This window comes from Choloepus didactylus, chromosome 3 (assembly GCF_015220235.1).
Source record: "Choloepus didactylus isolate mChoDid1 chromosome 3, mChoDid1.pri, whole genome shotgun sequence".
Lineage (NCBI taxonomy): Eukaryota > Metazoa > Chordata > Mammalia > Pilosa > Megalonychidae > Choloepus > Choloepus didactylus.
In genome coordinates this window covers 3,483,814-3,502,621 of record NC_051309.1, presented here as the reverse complement: position 1 = coordinate 3,502,621, position 18,808 = coordinate 3,483,814, and the positions used below count along the sequence as shown (strand labels likewise).

Genomic DNA, 18,808 nt, shown 5'->3' with positions numbered 1-18,808 from the left:
GGGGTAAACCAAGTAAGGTGCTTAGTGCCGTGCCTGGTCCAGAGTGAACAAGAAACAAGTGGGGCTGCCACTGCTGCAACACCATTAGGAAGAGTCCAGACAAAAGATGACACAGGCTTCAGAGGGCAGGGCCCCGAGAGGTGGAGAAGAGTAAGTCAACAGGGAGATCACGTGAAGGCAGCAGGACACACTCATGAGGGCCGGGGGAGCAGGCAGTGAGGACCCAGGGCCTTGGCCATCCCTCATGATACATGTTGACAAGTGAACAAGCGCAGGAGGCCCCGGAGAAGAAGCAGTTCGGCTAAGCAACACACTCCATTATGAGCTTAAGTCTGAGGTATTGGCAGGACACCGGGTCTCGTACCTAGATGTCAGACGGAAATGAGACAGTGAGATGGGAGAGCAGCCAGGACTACAGAGACAACTCCCGGAGTCACCCACGCAGGCAACAGGTGGGGTCACCCTGGGATGAGTGGGCCGAGGGAGGGGAGAGGGAGGAGGGGGAGGCAGACAGAGAGGAGAGCAGAGAAGAAGTCGAGGGCTAAAAACTCAGGGTACACTTTAGAGGTTGGAAAGAGGAGACTATAAAAGAGTGGAGTGTAGAGAGGGTTTCAGAAAGAAGAGGGCAGTTCCACAGAATTAAGCTGGTGGGGTCCAGGAAGATGAAGACTTAGCAAGGAACAAAACACTAGAAGCAGCAAGAATAAGTTTCTACAACACATATTTTAAATAGTTGTACAATGAAAAAGAGAGGGAGAGACCAGTAATTAGAAACAGCAGAACAAAGAAAGGGTTTATTTGGCTTTATAAATTTTAGATAGGGTTAGTAGTGTAACTAGGCAAAAGAGGAGCAACTTCAGGTGAGATACGAAACACAAGAAACACATTTTGCTACAAAGGTGTGCAATGAATATTTGATGAATAAATAAAAATTCAAGATACAAACCAGAAAGATGTGATTAGGGGAACAGCAGATGCAAGAGGGGATGAGAACGAATGCAAAAGTACAAGGTCTAGCCTGGGGCCACAAAGAGAAAACACTGTTTTATTTTGCATCAGATGAGCTGTGAGAAGGACACCAGCCCCGAGGTTAAGGGGGAAGAACTGGACAAGCTCCCCTGGGCAGAGCCCCACTGGGGCCGAAGAGGTTTGAATGGGGTATAGAGACGAGGCAGAGCGGGACAGCTTGGAAAGAGCCTGCTGAGGGCCCACTTGGGCTCCCCACAAAGACACACTCCATGTTCCTGTGGGTGTGGGCCCATCTGCAAACAGAACCTCTGAAGGCAGGCCTCAGGCCCTGCGGAGGAAGCCTTAACGCAGAGCAGATTCAGACCCAGTCAGGCAGGAGAAGCCAAACGTTGGTACAAAACAGGAGGGGCAGGCGCAGAGAGGGAGAGAAAGCCCCGTGGTGCAGGCTCACCGGGACACCACGAGCTCCGGGAGAAAGCAAGCCCTGCAAGTAGCTTGAATTTGGACCTCCAGCCTCCCAAACTGAGAGATGATAAATTCCTGATGTGGTATTTATCACAGCAGCCTGGAAAACTAAGGCAGACTCCCTTCAAGTCCCCCTAGTATCCTCTTGGCAGATGCATCACTCTGAAGCAACCACGAATCCTGTCACAGCACCTACTTCGTCTTTCTCTATTTTAGTTTGCTAAAGCTGATGAAATGCAAAATACCAGAAATGTGCTGGCTTTTACCATGGGGTATTAACTTACAAGCTTACGGCTCTGAGACCGTGAACAGGGCCAAATCAAGGCACTGACAGGTGATGCTATCTCCCTGAAGATCCTCAGCTGCTCCGCCACACGGCCACGCACATGGCAGCGTCTGCTGGTCTCCCCCTTCTCTTTCAGGTTTCATTGCTTCCAGTTTCGGGCTTCAGTGGCTTCCTCTCTCAGTTTCTCTGGGGCTTTTTTTCTGTGTGTTCTTTCTGTCTTTTATCTTCTTATAAAGGACTCTCTGGTTAGTGATTACAACCCAATCTGGGACTCTGAGAGCTAAATTCAAGAGCACAGGTTATCAGGAGATAGAAAGAGGGTAGAGATCAGGCAATCAATGCTTAAGGAGTACAGAATGTTTAATAAGGTCAATTGTAAAGGTTTGGAAATGGATAGCACAATACTGTATGATGGTAGCACAATACTGTAAGTGTAATGAACAAAGCTGAGTGTGAGCATGCTTGAAAGAGGAAGGCTAGGGTTGTGTATGTCACCAGAAGGAAAGCTAGAGGATAAAAGCTGGGACTGTATAATTTAGCAAAACCTAGAGCGGATGATGAGGTGGTTACTTATACAAATGTAAGAAAGTTTTTACATGAACTAGAACAAATGTATGTCACTATTACAAGGTGTTAATAATGGAAAGGTAGGTGGGAAAAATACAATTAATGCAACTAAGGTCTATAGTTACAGTAATTCGGTAATACTGTAATATCCTTTCATTAATTGCAGAAAAGGCACTACACCAAAGCCAAATGTCAATAATGGGGTATATAAGAGAGGGGTATGGGATTTATTTATTTATTTTTTTCTTTTTTGGAAGAAACGGGAATGTTCTCATTCAGGTTGTGGTGGTGAATGCACACCTATGTGATTATACTACAAGCCATTGATCATACACTTAGGATGGACTGTATGGTGCATGAATAAAACTGTTTAAAAAGATAAACAGAAAACTACAAGTGCTGGAGGAAGAAAAAAAAAAAAAGTAGTCCTGTAAACCTTAAAGAACCTGGATCCCTATCTGATACTCTATAAAGGTTTCACTCACTAAGCTTATTCTTCAGATACTTAAATTCTTTCGAGAACTCCTGTGCCAGCTAAGTTCCAAAACCCAGAGGCAACAGCCTCTTCAAGAACATCAACTTAGACGTGTCCCCTTTGCTGATAAAGTCAACACCCTTTTTCAACATGAACAGGTTAGGGTGGTCACTGCCTGGACATCCCTGAAGCTTGGGAAAGTGATTCAACTAGAAGAAGGGGTAGCAACAGATAAGATGGAATTTAACAAAGGATTATGAATACTGAATCTTTATATAATTTTCTTTTTCATAGTGGCTGGGGTATTAGAATAGCTAGAAGGAGTGGAGGTGTCTGGACTCGTGCCCCTGTCCAGGTCTGAAACAGGGAACCTCGGCTAATTTAGCTCGCAGGCAACTGGTAAGCTCTGGGCTCCCGGAGATCCAGGAGCGGCATCATTTGTAGAAGTTCAGAGCCCTGTCCATTGAGCAGTTGCAGCAATAGCCATAGCAGCAGCGCTGGGGCTCTGTACAGAAGCTCCACCCCTACTTGCCCGTGTGCCCGCCGTGACCCCAGACTCAGAGGAAAGTAGGTAGAAAGCCAGGAACTGCATGGACTGGACACTGCAGAGCAATCTGACTTTGGGCATACTTCATACAACACTCATGAACACATCGAACTGCTGAGATCAGCGAAATCTCCATCATTTCAGCAGACTGGGAGTGTGCCTACACAGCCCAGCAGCCCAGAACTGCCTTGGGGGGACGGCACTCACCTGTGACATAGCACAGTCATCCCTCAACAGAGGACAAGGGGGTGCACGGTCTGGAAGAGGGACCCACTCGCAAGTCTCAGCAGCCATTCGTCAATACCAAGGACTTGTGGGTCAGTGGCAGAGACAAACTGTGGCAGGACTGAACTGAAGGATTAGACTATTGCAGCAGCTTTAAAACTCCAGGAACACCAGGGAGATTTGATTGTTAGAGCCACCCCCGCTCCCTGACCGCCCAGACACACGCCCCATACACAGGGCAGGCAACACCAACTACACACGCAAGCTGGGTACACCAATTGGACCCCACAAGACTCACTCCCCCACTCACCACAAAGGCAAAGCAGAGGAGAACTGGCTTGTGGAGAACAAGTGGCTCGTGGATACCACCTGCTGGTTAGTTAGAGAAACTGTACTTCACAAAGCCGTAGATCTGATAAATTAGAGATAAGGACTTCAATTGGTCTACAAATCCTAAAAGAACCCTATCAAGTTAAGCAAGTGCCAAGAGGCCAAAAACAACAGAAAATTATAAAGCATATGAAAAAACCAGACGATATGGATAACCCAAGCCCAAGCACCCAAATCAAAAGATCAGAAGAGAACACAGCACCTAGAGCAACTACTCAAAGAACTAAAGATGAACAATGAGACCATAGTACGGGATACAAAGGATATCAAGAGGACCCAGAAGAGCATAAAGAAGACATTGTAAGAGTAAATAAAAAAATAGATTATCTTATGGAAATTAAAGAAATTGCTGACCAAATTAAAAAGATTCTGGATACTCATAGTACAAGACTAGAGGAAGATGAACAATGAATCAGTGACCTGGAAGATGACAAAACGAAAATGAAAGCACAAAAGAAAGAATGGGGAAAAAAAATCGAAAAAATCTAAACGGACCTCAGGGATATGATAGATTATATAAAACGTCCAAATATAAGACTCATTGGTGTTCCAGAAGGGGAAGAAAAGGGTAAAGGTCTAGGAAGAGTATTCAAAGAAATTGTTGGGGAAAACTTCCCAAATCTTCTAAACAACATAAATACACAAATCATAAATGCCCAGTGAACTCCAAATAGAATAAATCCAAATAAACCCACTCCGAGACATATTCTGATCACACTGTCAAACACGGAAGAGAAGGAGCAAGTTCTGAAAGCAGCAAGAGAAAAGCAATTCACCACATACAAAGGAAACAGCATAAGACTAAGTAGTGACTACTCAGCAGCCACCATGGAGGCGAGAAGGCAGTGGCACGATATATTTAAAATTCTGAGTGAGAAAAATTTCCAACCAAGAATACTTTATCCAGCAAAGCTCTCCTTCAAATTTGAGGGAGAGCTTAAATTTTTCACAGACAAACAAATGCTGAGAGAATTTGCTAACAAGAGACCTGCCCTACTGGAGATACTAAAGGGAGCCCTACAGACAGAGAAACAAAGAAAGGAGAGAGAGATATGGAGAAAGGTTCAGTACTAAAGAGATTCGGTACGGGTACATTAAAGGATATTAATAGAGAGAGGGGAAAAATATATATGACAAACATAAACCAAAGGATAAGATGGCTGATTGAAGAAATGCCTTCACGGTTATAACGCTGAATGTAAATGGATTAAACTCCCCAATTAAAAGATACAGATTCGCAGAATGGATCAAAAAAAATGAACCATCAATATGTTGCATACAAGAGACTCACCTTAGACACAGGGACACAAAGAAATTGAAAGTGAAAGGTTGGAAAAAAATATTTCATGCAAGCTACAGCCAAAAGAAAGCAGGTGTAGCAATATTAATCTCAGATAAAATAGATTTTAAATGCAGGGATGTTTTGAGAGACAAAGAAGGCCACTACATACTAATAAAAGGGGCAATTCAATAAGAAGAAATAACAATCATAAATGTCTATGCACCCAGTCAAGGTGCCACAAAATACATGAGAGAAACGCTGGCAAAACTAAAGAAAGCAATTGATGTTTCCACAATAATTGTGGGAGACTTCAACACATCACTCTCTCCTATAGATAGATCAACCAGACAGAAGACCAATAAGGAAATTCAAAACCTAAACAATCTGATAAATGAATTAGATTTAACAGACATATATAGAACATTACATCCCAAATCACCAGGGTACACATACTTCTCTAGTGCTCATGGAACTTTCTCCAGAATAGATCATATGCTGGGACATAAAACAAGGCTCAATAAATTTAAAAAGACTGAAATTATTCAAAGCACATTCTCTGACCACAATGGAATACAATTAGAAGTCAATAACCATCAGACACTTAGAAAATTCATAAATACCTGGAGGTTAAACAACACACTCCTAAACAATCAGTGGGTTAAAGAAGAAATAGCAAGAGAAATTGCTAAATATATAGAGATGAATGAAAATGAGAACACAACATACCAAAACCTATGGGATGCAGCAAAAGCAGTACTGAGGGGAAAATTTATAGCACTAAACGCATATATTAAAAAGGAAGAAAGAGCCAAAATCAAAGAACTAATGGATCAACTGAAGAAGCTAGAAAATGAACAGCAAACCAATCCTAAACCAAGTAGAAGAAATGAAATAACAAGGATTAAAGCAGAAATAAATGACATAGAGAACAAAAAAACAATAGAGAGGATAAATATCACCAAAAGTTGGTTCTTTGAGAAGATCAACAAGATTGACAAGCCCCTAGCTACACTGACAAAATCAAAAAGAGAGAAGACCCATATAAACAAAATAATGAATGAAAAAGGTGACATAACTGCAGATCCTGAAGAAATTAAAAAAATTATAAGAGGATACTATGAACAACCGTATGGCAACAAACTGGATAATGTAGAGGAAATGGACAATTTCCTGGAAACATATGAACAACCTAGACTGACCAGAGAAGAAATAGAAGACCTCAACCAACCCATCACAAGCAAAGAGATCCAATCAGTCATGAAAAATCTTCCCACAAATAAATGCCCAGGGCCAGATGGCTTCACAGGGGAATTCTACCAAACTTTCCAGAAAGAACTGACACCAATCTTACTCAAACTCTTTCAAAACATTGAAGAAAATGGAACACTACCTAACTCATTTTATGAAGCTAACATCAATCTAATACCAAAACCAGGCAAAGATGCTACAAAAAAGGAAAACTACCGGCCAATCTCCCTAATGAATATAGATGCAAAAATCCTCAACAAAATACTTGCAAATCGAATCCAAAGACACATTAAAAAAATCATATACCATGACCAAGTGGGGTCCATTCCAGGCATACAAGGATGGTTCAACATAAGAAAATCAATCAATGTATTACAACACATTAACAAGTCAAAAGGGAAAAATCAAATGATCATCTCAATAGATGCTGAAAAAGCATTTGACAAAATCCAACATCCCTTTTTGATAAAAACACTTCAAAAAGTAGGAACGGAAGGAAACATCCTCAATATGATAAAGAGCATATATGAAAAACCCACAGCCAGCATAGTACTCAATGGTGAGAGACTGAAAGCCTTCCCTCTAAGATCAGGAACAAGACAAGGATGCCCGCTGTCACCACTGTTATTCAACATTGTGCTGGAAGTGCTAGCCAGGGCAATCTGGCAAGACAAAGAAATAAAAGGCATCCAAATTGGAAAAGAAGAAGTAAAACTGTCATTGTTTGCAGATGATATGATCTTACATCTGGAAAGCCCTGAGAAATCGACAATATAGCTACTAGAGCTAATAAACAAATTTAGCAAAGTAGCGGGATACAAGATTAATGCATGTAAGTCAGTAATGTTCCTATATGCTAGAAATGAACAAACTGAAGAGACACTCAAGAAAAAGATACCATTTTCAATAGCAACTAAAAAAATCAAGTACCTAGGAATAAACTTAACCAAAGATGTAAAAGACCCATACAAAGAAAACTACATAACTCTACTAAAAGAAATAGAAGGGACCTTAAAAGATGGAAAAATATTCCATGTTCATGCATAGGAAGCCTAAATGTCATTAAGATGTCAATTCTACCCAAACTCATCTACAGTCAATGCAATGCCCATCAAAATTCCAAAAACCTATTTTGCAGACTTGGAAAAGCTAGTAATCAAATTTATTTAGAAAGGGAAGATGCTTCGAATTGCTAAAGACACTCTAAAAAAGAAAAACAAAGCGGGTGGACTTACACTCCCTGATTTTGAAGCTTATTATAAAGCCACAGTTGTCAAAACAGCATGCTACTGGCACAAAGACAGACATATAGATCAATGGAATCAAATTGAGAATTCGGAGATAGAACCCCAGATCTATGGCCGACTGATCTTTGATAAGGCCCCTAAAGTCACTGAACTGGGTCATAATGGTCTTTTCAACAAATGGGGCTGGGAGAGTTGGATATCCATATCCAAAAGAATGAAAGAGGACCCCTACCTCACACCCTACACAAAAATTAATAACAAAATGGACCAAAGATCTCAATATAAAAGAAAGTACCATAAAACTCCTAGAAGATAATGTAGGAAAACATCTTCAAGAACTTGTATTAGGCAGACACTTCCTAGACTTTACACCCAAAGCACAAGCAACAAAAGAAAAAATAGATAAATGGGAACTCCTCAAGCTTAGAAGTTTCTGCACCTCAAAGGAATTTCTCAAAAAGGTAAAGAGGCAGCCAACTCAATGGGAAAAAATTTTTGGAAACCATGTATCCGACAAAAGACTGATATCTTGCATATATAAAGAAATCCTACAACTCAATGATAATAATACAGACAGCCCAATTATAAAATGGGCAAAAGATATGAAAAGACAGTTCTCTGAAGAGGAAATACAAATGGCCAAGAAACACATGAAAAAATGTTCAGCTTCGCTAGCTATTAGAGAGATGCAAATTAAGACCACAATGAGATACCATCTCACACCGATCAGAATGGCTGCCATTAAACAAACAGGAAACTACAAATGCTGGAGGCGATGTGGAGAAATTGGAACTCTTATTCATTATTGGTGGGACTGTATAATGGTTCAGCCACTCTGGAAGTCAGTCTGGCAGTTCCTTAGAAAACTAGACACAGAGTTACCATTCGATCCAGCGACTGCACTTCTCGGTATATACCCGGAAGATCGGAAAGCAGTGACACGAACAGGTATCTGCACACCAATGTTCATAGCAGCATTATTCACAATTGCCAAGAGATGGAAACAACCCAAACGTCCTTCAACAGATGAGTGGATAAAGAAAACGTGGTATATACACACGATGGAATACTACACGGCAGTAAGAAGGAACGATCTCGTGAAACATATGACAACATGGATGAACCTTGAAGACATAATGCTGAGCGAAATAAGCCAGGCACAAAAAGAGAAATATTATATGCTACCACTAATGTGAACTTTGAAAAATGTAAAACAAATGGTTTATAATGTAGAATGCAGGGGAACTAGCAATAGAGAGCAATTAAGGAAGGGGGAACAATAATCCAAGAAGAACAGATAAGCTCTTTAACGTTCTGGGGATGCCCAGGAATGACTATGGTCTGTTAATTTCTGATGGGTATAGTAGGAACAATTTCACAGAAATGTTGCTATATTAAGTAACTTTCTTGGGGTAGAGGAGGAACATGTTGGAAGCAATGCAGTTATCTTAGGTTAATTGTCTTTTTCTTACTCCCTTGTTATGGTCTCTTTGAAATGTTCTTTTATTGTATGTTTTTTTTTAATTATTATTTTTTATTTTTTTATTTTCCATACAGCTGATTTTAAAAAAAAAAAAGTTAAAAAAAAAAAAACAAGGAAAAAAATATGCAGAGCCCCCTTGAGGAGCCGGTGGAGAATGCAGGGGTATTGGCCTACCCCACCTCGATGGTTGCTAACATGACCACAGACATATGGGACTGTTGGTTTGATGGGTTGAGCCTTCTACCACAGGATTTACCCATGGGAAGACTGTTGCTGCAAAGGAGAGGCTAGGCCTCCCTATAATTGTGCCTAAGAGCCTCCTCCCGAATGCCTCTTTGTTGCTCAGATGTGGCCCTCTCTCTCTAGCTAAGCCAACTTGAAAGGTGAAATCACTGCCCTGCCCCCTATGTGGGATCAGACACCCAGGGGAGTGAATCTCCCTGGCAATGTGGAATATGACTCCCGGGGAGGAATGTAGACCCGGCATCGTGGGATGGAGAACATCTTCTTGACCAACAGAGGGATGTGAAAGGAAATGAAATAAGCTTCAGTGGCAGAGAGATTCCAAAACGAGCCGAGAGGTCACTCTGGTGGGCACTCTTACGCACAATTTAGACAACCCTTTTTAGGTTCTAAAGAATTGGGGTAGCTGGTGGTAGATACCTGAAACTATCAAACTACAGCCCAGAACCCATGAATCTCGAAGACAATTCTATAAAAATGTAGCTTATGAGGGGTGACAATGGGATTGAGAGAGCCATAAGGACCACACTCCCCTTTGTCTAGTTTATGGATGGATGAGTAAAAAAATAGGGGAAGGAAATAAACAAACAAACAGACAAAGGTACCCAGTGTTCTTTTTTACTTCAATTGCTCTTTTTCACTTTAATTATTATTCTTGTTATTTTTGTGTGTGTGCTAATGAAGGTGTCAGGGATTGATTTAGGTGATGAATATACAACTATGTAATGGTACTGTGAACAATCAAATGTACGATTTGTTTTGTATGACTGTGTGGTATGTGAATATATCTCAATAAAATGAAGATTTAAAAAAAAAAGAACAGCTAGAAGAAAGAACTGAAATGGTGGAACTGTAACACATAGCATCCTTTGAAATTTATTCTATAGCTACTTGTTAAATTGTAATTTGAAAGCTACACCTTTTTGTATATATGTTATATTTCACGATAAGGAAATCACTGAAACTATGGTACTGTAACTCATAACAACTTTGGAAATTTCCTATATAACTACTTGTTAAAGTATACTTTGGAAGATATTACCTTTTTTTTATATATGGTATATTTCACAACAAGGAAATAACTGAAACTGTGGAACTGTAACCTATAATATTCTTTGAAATTTGTTCTCTAACTACCTGTTAGATTTCACTTGGAAAGAAATCACTTCTATGTATATATGTTATATTCTACAATACAAAAAATATGATTTAAAAAAAAAAAAAAAGACCCACTCTGGAGTACTCCTCAACTGAAATAAGCTAATCAAAAGGTCCCACTCACAATAGGTCTACAGCCACAGGAATGGACTAAAAGAATGTGATCTCTTCTGGGATACAGCTTCAAACCATCACATCCTCCTTCAAAGGGTTTCTTGGACTCCTGTTGCCCTGGGATCTCCTGGTTCTCTTCCTTATGGCTCTATCAGAGATGGCAAACATTTGTGCTCCCCACTTCCACAAAGAGCTGTTGCTGGGAAGCAGTTACCCAACCAGGAGCTAGCGGTTCCCAGTTTCCTTGTTTGGGGGTGAGGGCTGTGACAAGTCACACCAAAGAAACACGAGCAGACGTGGTGTCGGTCACTGTCTGACCAAGCAGGCAGCGCTCTCGATCATCCCTTTCCTCTCCCTCCACCTGGACACAGAGGGGGCTATGGCCCTGGGGGCGGCAGCCCCACAGAAGGAGAGGAGCCCTGGGCCCTGAGTCCCAGCACAGAGGAGAGCCTCCCGAGGCCCAGGACCACCCTCACTGTACTGTCACAAAAACAAGAAATAAGCTTCGCTTGTGTCACGCCACTAAAATTGTGGTATTTGCTACAGCAGCTATCAGTACCCTAACTGATTCAACAGTAATGCTGAATGCTTGGCTGAGCTCCGAGGCTGCCTAGTGACATCAGGGGTCAGCTATCTGGCACACAGAGAAAGAAGGCCAGGCTTCCGGATTGCAAAGGCGGCACAGGCAGTGTCCAGGTGTGACTGAGAGATGAGGGAAACCAGAAGGGAAGAGAGGAAGGGGCTAAGCACCCAGGGACAGCGGTGGCAGCAGAGAAGTGAAAGCTCAGGCAGGTGAGGACTGTGTGCAGAGAAGACAACTTAAAGTTCACCTAGCTTCTCCCCTAGCCCTGCCTTCTGGGAACTGAAAAAGGCATGATGGCAGCAGGCTTTGGAGAGAAAGAGCACCCTCTTCAGAAGCAGACAGGATGAAGTGTGAGGAGCTTGGGCTGTGCAAACAGCCGCCTGGGTTCTCAGCCCGGAATCACCACTTAGGAATCCTGGCTGCCTTAGTCACTGTGTCCCCCTCTCCTAGCTACAGGGTGGACGCAGGAGAACCCACCCTCACACTGCACCTGGGCCAGACCCACGGGAAGCACTCCACTTATCACCACCACCACCACCCCAGCAGTGGCTCACATCACAGAAAGAGCAACGGGTGGGAAAAAAGTCTTGGGTGTTTGTCCTCGGCTGACCATATGAATTTCCAGAGCCCAAGCTGCCTCACTGGTAAAAGAAGAAAACAGTTCACAGAGTTGTCCTAAGGATTAATGGGGACAATACAAGTGAAAGGTGCCATACACCGAGAACACCATCACTCACAGTGTAAAAGCCACGAGCAGCACTCATTCCGGCTCAAGCAGAAATCTGGATCAATAAGCCACTCTACTACTGTGGGAAGGACCATCTTCTCTTTGTGCCAGCATTCCCACCTTTGAAAGTACTAAGAGGAGAGCACCCCGCCCACCCATCCTTCCCTCCGGACCTCTGCTCCTGGAAGAGAAGGACCGCTCATGCTCAGCTGATGGGCCTCCCGGAGGGAAGAAGAAGCACGCAGCAGCCTCACTAGCTCTCATCTGATCGCTCACTAGCTCAGGACATGTCCCTGGGACCTACAACTGGGACCCAAAGAGTAATGGCCAGCGACTTCTGCTGCACCTGCCCCTGGGAGGGCATCTGGATGGCAGGCAGGGAAGGAGCACCCAACACAGATGGGGACATGGACAGGGAAAAACAGTGTGCAAAGGGAGGAGGGTTTCCAACTCAGCTGCCCGGGAAAGGGGATAACAGACATTCCAAATTCTGTAAGCTGGAAGACAGACATCCTTGTTGGCCATCCTTTTATTTGGACTGAATCTGATCTAGACAAACAACTTTGGGATTCATTTCCTTCCCCGCAACGAGAGGGGCAGCAGAAAACTAGAAGTCAGACTAGTTCCCAGTTTAAGAAATAATACCTGAAATAGACCCACTGAAAGGCCTTAATTTTCATTGGAGGAGTGGAAGTCAATGCCTTTGTTTAAGCAAAACATAAGAACAAATGACCAATTTTATATACTAAGTGTACCTTATTTATATAAAGTACAGGATGATCTACTTCCAATTCTATCTCAAAACCAAGCAAATACAGCACTTCTGCCACCTAGTGTCTTTAAAAGAAATGCAGTCAAAATATACAAGGAGCTAGAAAAGGACATTTACCCATAACACAATTTATTTGTAAATGTTGAACCAATTAAACAACATCCAAACATACTACTAGTAGCAAAATCCACATGTCCTGATACCAAGTTCCATGCTATTTCCTCAATATACCTGCCCTAAATGATTAATATGGTAGCCACTAGCCATGCGTAGCTATTTAAATTTCTTTAAATTAATTACAATTAAATAAATTAAAACTGAAGCTCCTTGGTCACTCTAGCCAAGAGGCCAGCGGATCAGCCAGGGCAGATCCGAACATTCCCATCACTGCAGGAAGTGCTAAGAGTTAGCACCACAGAAGATGGTGAAAAGAATCTCCCCGACTTTTGAGAAAAGAAGAGGCAGTGAGAGCCACAGGCCAGGACACACAGTGAGCGCCAAGAAATCCCCTCGCATGTGCCAAGGACCCAGCACACACCACTTCTACTCCAAGAAGGCCGAAAGCAGCCCGGAGAGGGGGAGTGGTCTCCCGGTATCAGACCCAAAGCAATCCACAGCAAAGTACTCCAGTGACTGATATGCAAAAGTGACATATTCGTCAATAATGCATAACTGTTTTCTCGACTTTATACTTATTGCAGTGGGTGAAAGAAGCACAAATCAGAAGACTTTAAAAAAGATAAAAAGGAAATTCTTTTAATGCTGGTAAATGACAAGACTTGAAACTTGAGTCCATTTTCAAAATTAAATTCTGGCCATGCCCCTGTGCCAAGCAGCTCCTGATCAGAGGAGCAGGCAGGGAGCTTCTCTCTTGCGCGTGGCCAAGCGTGGCCTGGCCCTCCCCGCCCCTCCGCCTCAACGGTTCCCTCAGCCTTGAACGTTTCCCTTGGAAGGGCCAGCCCCTGCTTGCCCTCAGTCTCAGCTTCACGGTCACCCCTCAGAAAACCCTCACTTCCTATCTATCCGGTTATTTCTAACCCTGGACTTCCTAGGAAATAACAAGCACTGTGATCACGCCTGTGTTGTCCTTCCCACTGGTTGGCACACTCCACAGAGGAGGAATCACACCTGCTTTCCTGCCCAGCGTAGGTAAGGAGCCAGCACAGTATCTGCCTCAGGAAAGCTGCGTCAAATGAATCAAGACTCCAATGATAACATCTTCTGCTCTAAAGGTATATACTTTAAAAATTATTTGTTTTTTTTTTTTTTTTTTAATTTGTATGAAAGTAACATGTGCATGGTTTGAAAGTCCAGTAGTGGAGAGGGCTTCGGATTCTAGGCGTGCCCAGCCCCATCGCTCAAGGCAATCACTTTTGATCAATTCTGTTTTCAGTTCTTCGGGTGGTTGCCTCGAAAATTCTGATATTCTAACTGATAAGCCCTTCGCGCTTGCTGGAGACCCTGGGTTTCTGTGCCTGCTCCTCCCTTCCTTTTGGAAAGTAACCCCACCCCTCAAAGCCGCCCAGCAATCTCCCCTGGGGCCAGGGGGCCAGGACACCCAGGGGCGGGTGTGTGACTCCTGCAGAGCCGATCGCAGGCCTGCTCCTGCCCGAGGCCACCCTGCCTGAGCGTGCGGGATCAGCAAGGAGTGCAGCCACGTAGAAAGTAGAGCAGAGACAAGGAACGCCCAACGCCAAGGACAGAATTCAAACCACAAATCATACCGAAAGGGGGCCACCACCCCTGCACTCTGCAGGAGCTCAAACCAATATACCCCTTCTGCTCTGGTTTAGGGTGGAGCTCCTTCACTGCATCTGAAAGATGCAGAGTAACTATCTCATGACTCAGAGACAAGAAACAACCTTAGACATTATTTATGAATTCTACCTTACTAAAAATGAGGCTCAGTTTACTAGTACTCCTTTATCACATAACCCTAACAATGCAAGATGAGAATACTAGTGCCCCTTCCATCCACCACCTCTTCTTCCACCTTCTACTTTCCAAATTAAGTTGGTTTGTTTCTTTTTACATTTCTCAGAGATGAAAACATTTTAAATGTATTCTGTAACCATAATTCAGGAATTAAGTCCTCTGTTTCCTTCATACTGAATCCAAAGTGAAAACTCAAAGAGCATTTCCATTATGTCTATGTTAAAACTGTTCCCAACAGAACTGTGCAGCCTCAAGGGATCACATCTCTTCTCTCTGGGTCCTTGGTCGTGACCCCTGTGCCGACTTAAAGGAGAACATTTTTAGTGTCGAGACCTTTCATGACATCAATTGCTGAAAATCATGAAACATTTTGGTTTGATCTGTATTTGGATCATGACTCACTGGCTGTTTGTGTTTTCTGGATATCAGAACTGCCTTTATTTTTCTTGCTGAGAGAAGACAACCCCGTACCCTATCAATAATTCTTCCTGCTTCTTGCTATTTTTTTCTAAAGCAAAGGATTCTTCTTAAAAACCCTCAGTCCTCCTGGAGCCTACCAGCCACCCCAATATGGGTAGGTGGCTTCCTACGCCTGCTGCACAGTCAGCATCCTGTGCCTTCTCTTTTGGGCCAACCATCCTTTTTAATTCATGTTCACTTTTAAAGACAACAGAACATCTCTGCCTTACAAATCTCTAAAATAGGAGGAAACACTTGGGTGTTTTCAATGAGCATTTGCAGTGAGCAAAGCTGCTCCTGGCCCCCACAGGCCCTTTGCCCTCGGAGCCTCTGGTGCAGGAAAGAAGCCTCGAATGCCCTCCAGAGACCAAGCGATGCACCTACCAGACTTGAAGATGTGGATCAGACACATGAGCAGCGTGCCCAGCTCCTGGCAATAGAAAGTGTGTTGCTGTTCGCTCATTTCCACTTTCAACTGTTTCGTAACAATGTCCTCTAAAAGAATGCCAACCAGTTGTAGCAGAAACCTGCAGAGAAAGGGAACAAGATTCAGGTGAATTTGGGAACTCGTTCAAAGTACTTACGAGAGGCCCAGAGGAAACAGAGGTGAGGCAAAATAAACAGAGTTAAAGTGGCATTTAGTGCCATCTCTCTGGATTAAGTCACTTTGCCTCTCTGAGTATCACTTCCCTTACTTTCTAAGGTCCATCTTCAAAGGACTGCTATGAGGAGAAAAATGACATGTAGCATTTTTTTTAAAGTATGGTAAATGGTAAAGCATTATACACACATAAGCTGATATTCTACTATAAGAATTTAACATATCAACAATTTTAACCATTTGCTGAAATGTGACAGAAGCTTCTAAAAGCTGGGGGAAAACCAAACTCTCCCTACGATGAATCTTAAAACAGTCTTACTGCGTTTATTTCCATAAATGACACAGGTCATCTCCATTGATCTCAACCTCTAAGGGATCGCTAAACTGCAGTCAGAGCTAACATGGTCACAGGAAACACATTGCCAGAGCCCCACATAGGGAATGCTTTGAATCCAGTGAAGGGGGATACACACTAGTCTACACGACAAGCATTCACAGTCCCTAAAGCATGATTCTTGTCCTCAAGGAGCTTTCGAACAATTTGTGAGGGAAGACAAGATTTGATACCACAGGTATATCAAGGGAAGCTCACGCTGGCAGGGAAAAGAATTTTATTACCGACAGTGGTCAGAATTGCCAGCACATGGTAAGAATAAAAATTAGACTAACTTTTAGTAGGTTTTCTTACATTTTAAATTCCCTGCAGAATTGCCTGCACCCAGGAGAGGCCACCCTACCACCGGACAGAATGTGACAGAAATATTGGAGAGGTACAAACCAAGGGCCACAGGCAGGATGGACTGACAAAAGATGACAGAACCTACATGCACTCTTTTATCTGACAGAGAGAGAGCTGGAGCCAGCCTGGGAGGCACCAGGAGTTATTCCAGACTTAGTGATCACAAAACACTACAGACTTCCTAAAAGACATGGAACTGGTTAAAGGTAAGAGATATAAATCACACCTTGAAAATGTTTCTTCAGGCAAATTCCTCATTTGTCTGCCCTCACTGAGCTCCTCTAGTGTGGAATTACTGCCCCCTCCTCTTAGCCTGTTGATTATTGGACAGGAGATTAAATATGGAGAGAAGGAGAGCTCTTGAATACGAGAGAGAACAATATCTTCAGTTGATTGGGAAATCAGGACCCTCAAAATGGCAAGGATTCCTGATATCCACAGTTGAACAGTGCTTACAGATGCCTAAAGGGAAGAAAATAAACATGTTACGGCTAAAGAAAGAATATTCTTTTCTTTATTCCAACCTCATGAAAGAAAACCATCCCCATTTTACCATCCTACCAATAATTCTCTAAGTCATCGGTTCCCACAGTGCGGTCTACAGACAAGCAGCATCAACATCAGCAGGGAACACAAACTTACAGACTCAGAAATCCCAGGGGTGGACCCAGCAATCTGTTTTCACAAGCCCTCAAGGTGACTCTGATAGATCACTGCACTATACAATTTTGATTCTAAGATGCAGTTGTGAAGCAAAACACTCACCATTGTATTCGGAGTAACAAACATACTTCGCAGAAGCATATCCACAGGACGGAGGGAGGAAGGGGCCAAAATTTCAAACAAAGTATTTAATACTCCAAGGGCTTCATGAGAATCAATATGCATCTGTTGCAATTAAAAATCACAAAAGTTTTCATGTAAGCCAATAAAAATGCCAACATTATACTAATCAAGTTACACACCTGTGATGGTTAGGATCATGTATCAACTCAGCCAGGTGAGGTACCCAGGTGTCTGGTCAAGCAAACACCGGCCTAATGTTACTGCAAGGACATTTGTGGCTGGTTAATCAACCAGAAGGCTGGTTTATTAAATCATCAGTCAATTGACTGCAGCTGTGATGGATTATATCAGGAAGGGAGTGATTTCTGAAACCAGATAACTCAATCAGCTGGATTTAACCCAATCAGTTGAAGACTTTCAAGGGAGAAGAGAGAGAATTTTCACTTCTTCTTCAGCCAGCCAGCCTCTCCAAATGCCAAGAATCATGAATGATTCTGTGTTATCTATAGTACTTGTTTCCTTAGCTTGGATAATCAAGATGAGCATACATGCATCTGCTGACTCCGTTCAAAATGCAACCTGAAGTTCTGCCAGGCAGCCAGTGAGATTTCTGGTAGACCATCTTGAGCAAGTTACTGCTGCACTCAAGGCACCCTCACACACACCCTGGTTACCAAGTTGCTGCTGCGACAGGGGCCAGCCCTCTGATCTCTGACCCCTGCTGGCAGGTATGGCTCCACCCCAGATGGCAGAGTCAGATCATTGCCTTCCACCGCCTGGGGGAAACAACCCATCACCTTTTTGCATTACAGAAATTCTGACTAAATGAAGGATAAGTATTCAATGATTTTTGAAGCGGTAAGGAAAAAACAAAACAAAACACTAAAGATCAAATAAAAATGCTTGATTGACCAGAATGAAAGAGGCATTGTGGCAAAATAGCAAAGAATATGGGTTTTGGAGTCAGACCCAGATCCAACCACAGCCTGCAATTTTCCAGCTGTGTGACTTTGGGTAACCTAAGTAACACCTCTAACCTCAGTTTTCTCGCCTGTAAAGTAGGAAGACAACACCAATTCAAGAGGGTTGTGTGAGAATAAACAAAACCCCATTCACTGCGTGCCTGGCCCTGCTAACTAGCATCAGTTTTCTACAGTGTGAATCTATGAAAATTTAATGAGAAGCTGATCACAGCCACCTACTCCCTTACTCCTCTTCTAAATGTGTGATGACCACCCCACACTGACAAGCTGAGGCCTTGGTGACAAACCTGCTGTCTGGCCAGCATTGGGAGGATCATGTCGGCGATCTGTCGAGACAACCGCTTCCACTTGTCTTCATTCTCCTTGTGACACTGCTGCAGGACGAGGATAAACATTTCCAACACCTGAAAGAAGCATGTTTGCAGAATCATAAAGGCCACCGTTTCACTACTAAGTTACCATCTCTCACACTGATTCGGCTCAGCTGGAAGCCTCTAAGATGAAAACAAATGCTATCCCCGATG

At 42.9% G+C, this 18,808-nt stretch overlaps 1 protein-coding gene across 6 annotated transcripts in view; it reads right to left on the bottom strand.

Moving 5' to 3' along the window:
- Positions 1–18,808, bottom strand: part of HTT (huntingtin) — a 193,793-nt gene that overhangs the window by 60,116 nt on the left and 114,869 nt on the right. For all 6 annotated transcript variants that reach the window (XR_005215820.1, XM_037829303.1, XM_037829304.1 and 3 more), the window contains 4 exons: positions 18,572–18,688; positions 17,281–17,403; positions 16,742–16,977; positions 15,560–15,702 (listed from right to left, as the gene is read on the bottom strand). Coding sequence is in view for 5 of the 6 variants with exons in the window: in XM_037829303.1 (XP_037685231.1) it covers positions 15,560–15,702; positions 16,742–16,977; positions 17,281–17,403; positions 18,572–18,688 (619 nt within the window). In the remaining variant the exon portion in view is untranslated. The remainder of the gene's footprint in view (positions 1–15,559; positions 15,703–16,741; positions 16,978–17,280; positions 17,404–18,571; positions 18,689–18,808) is intronic.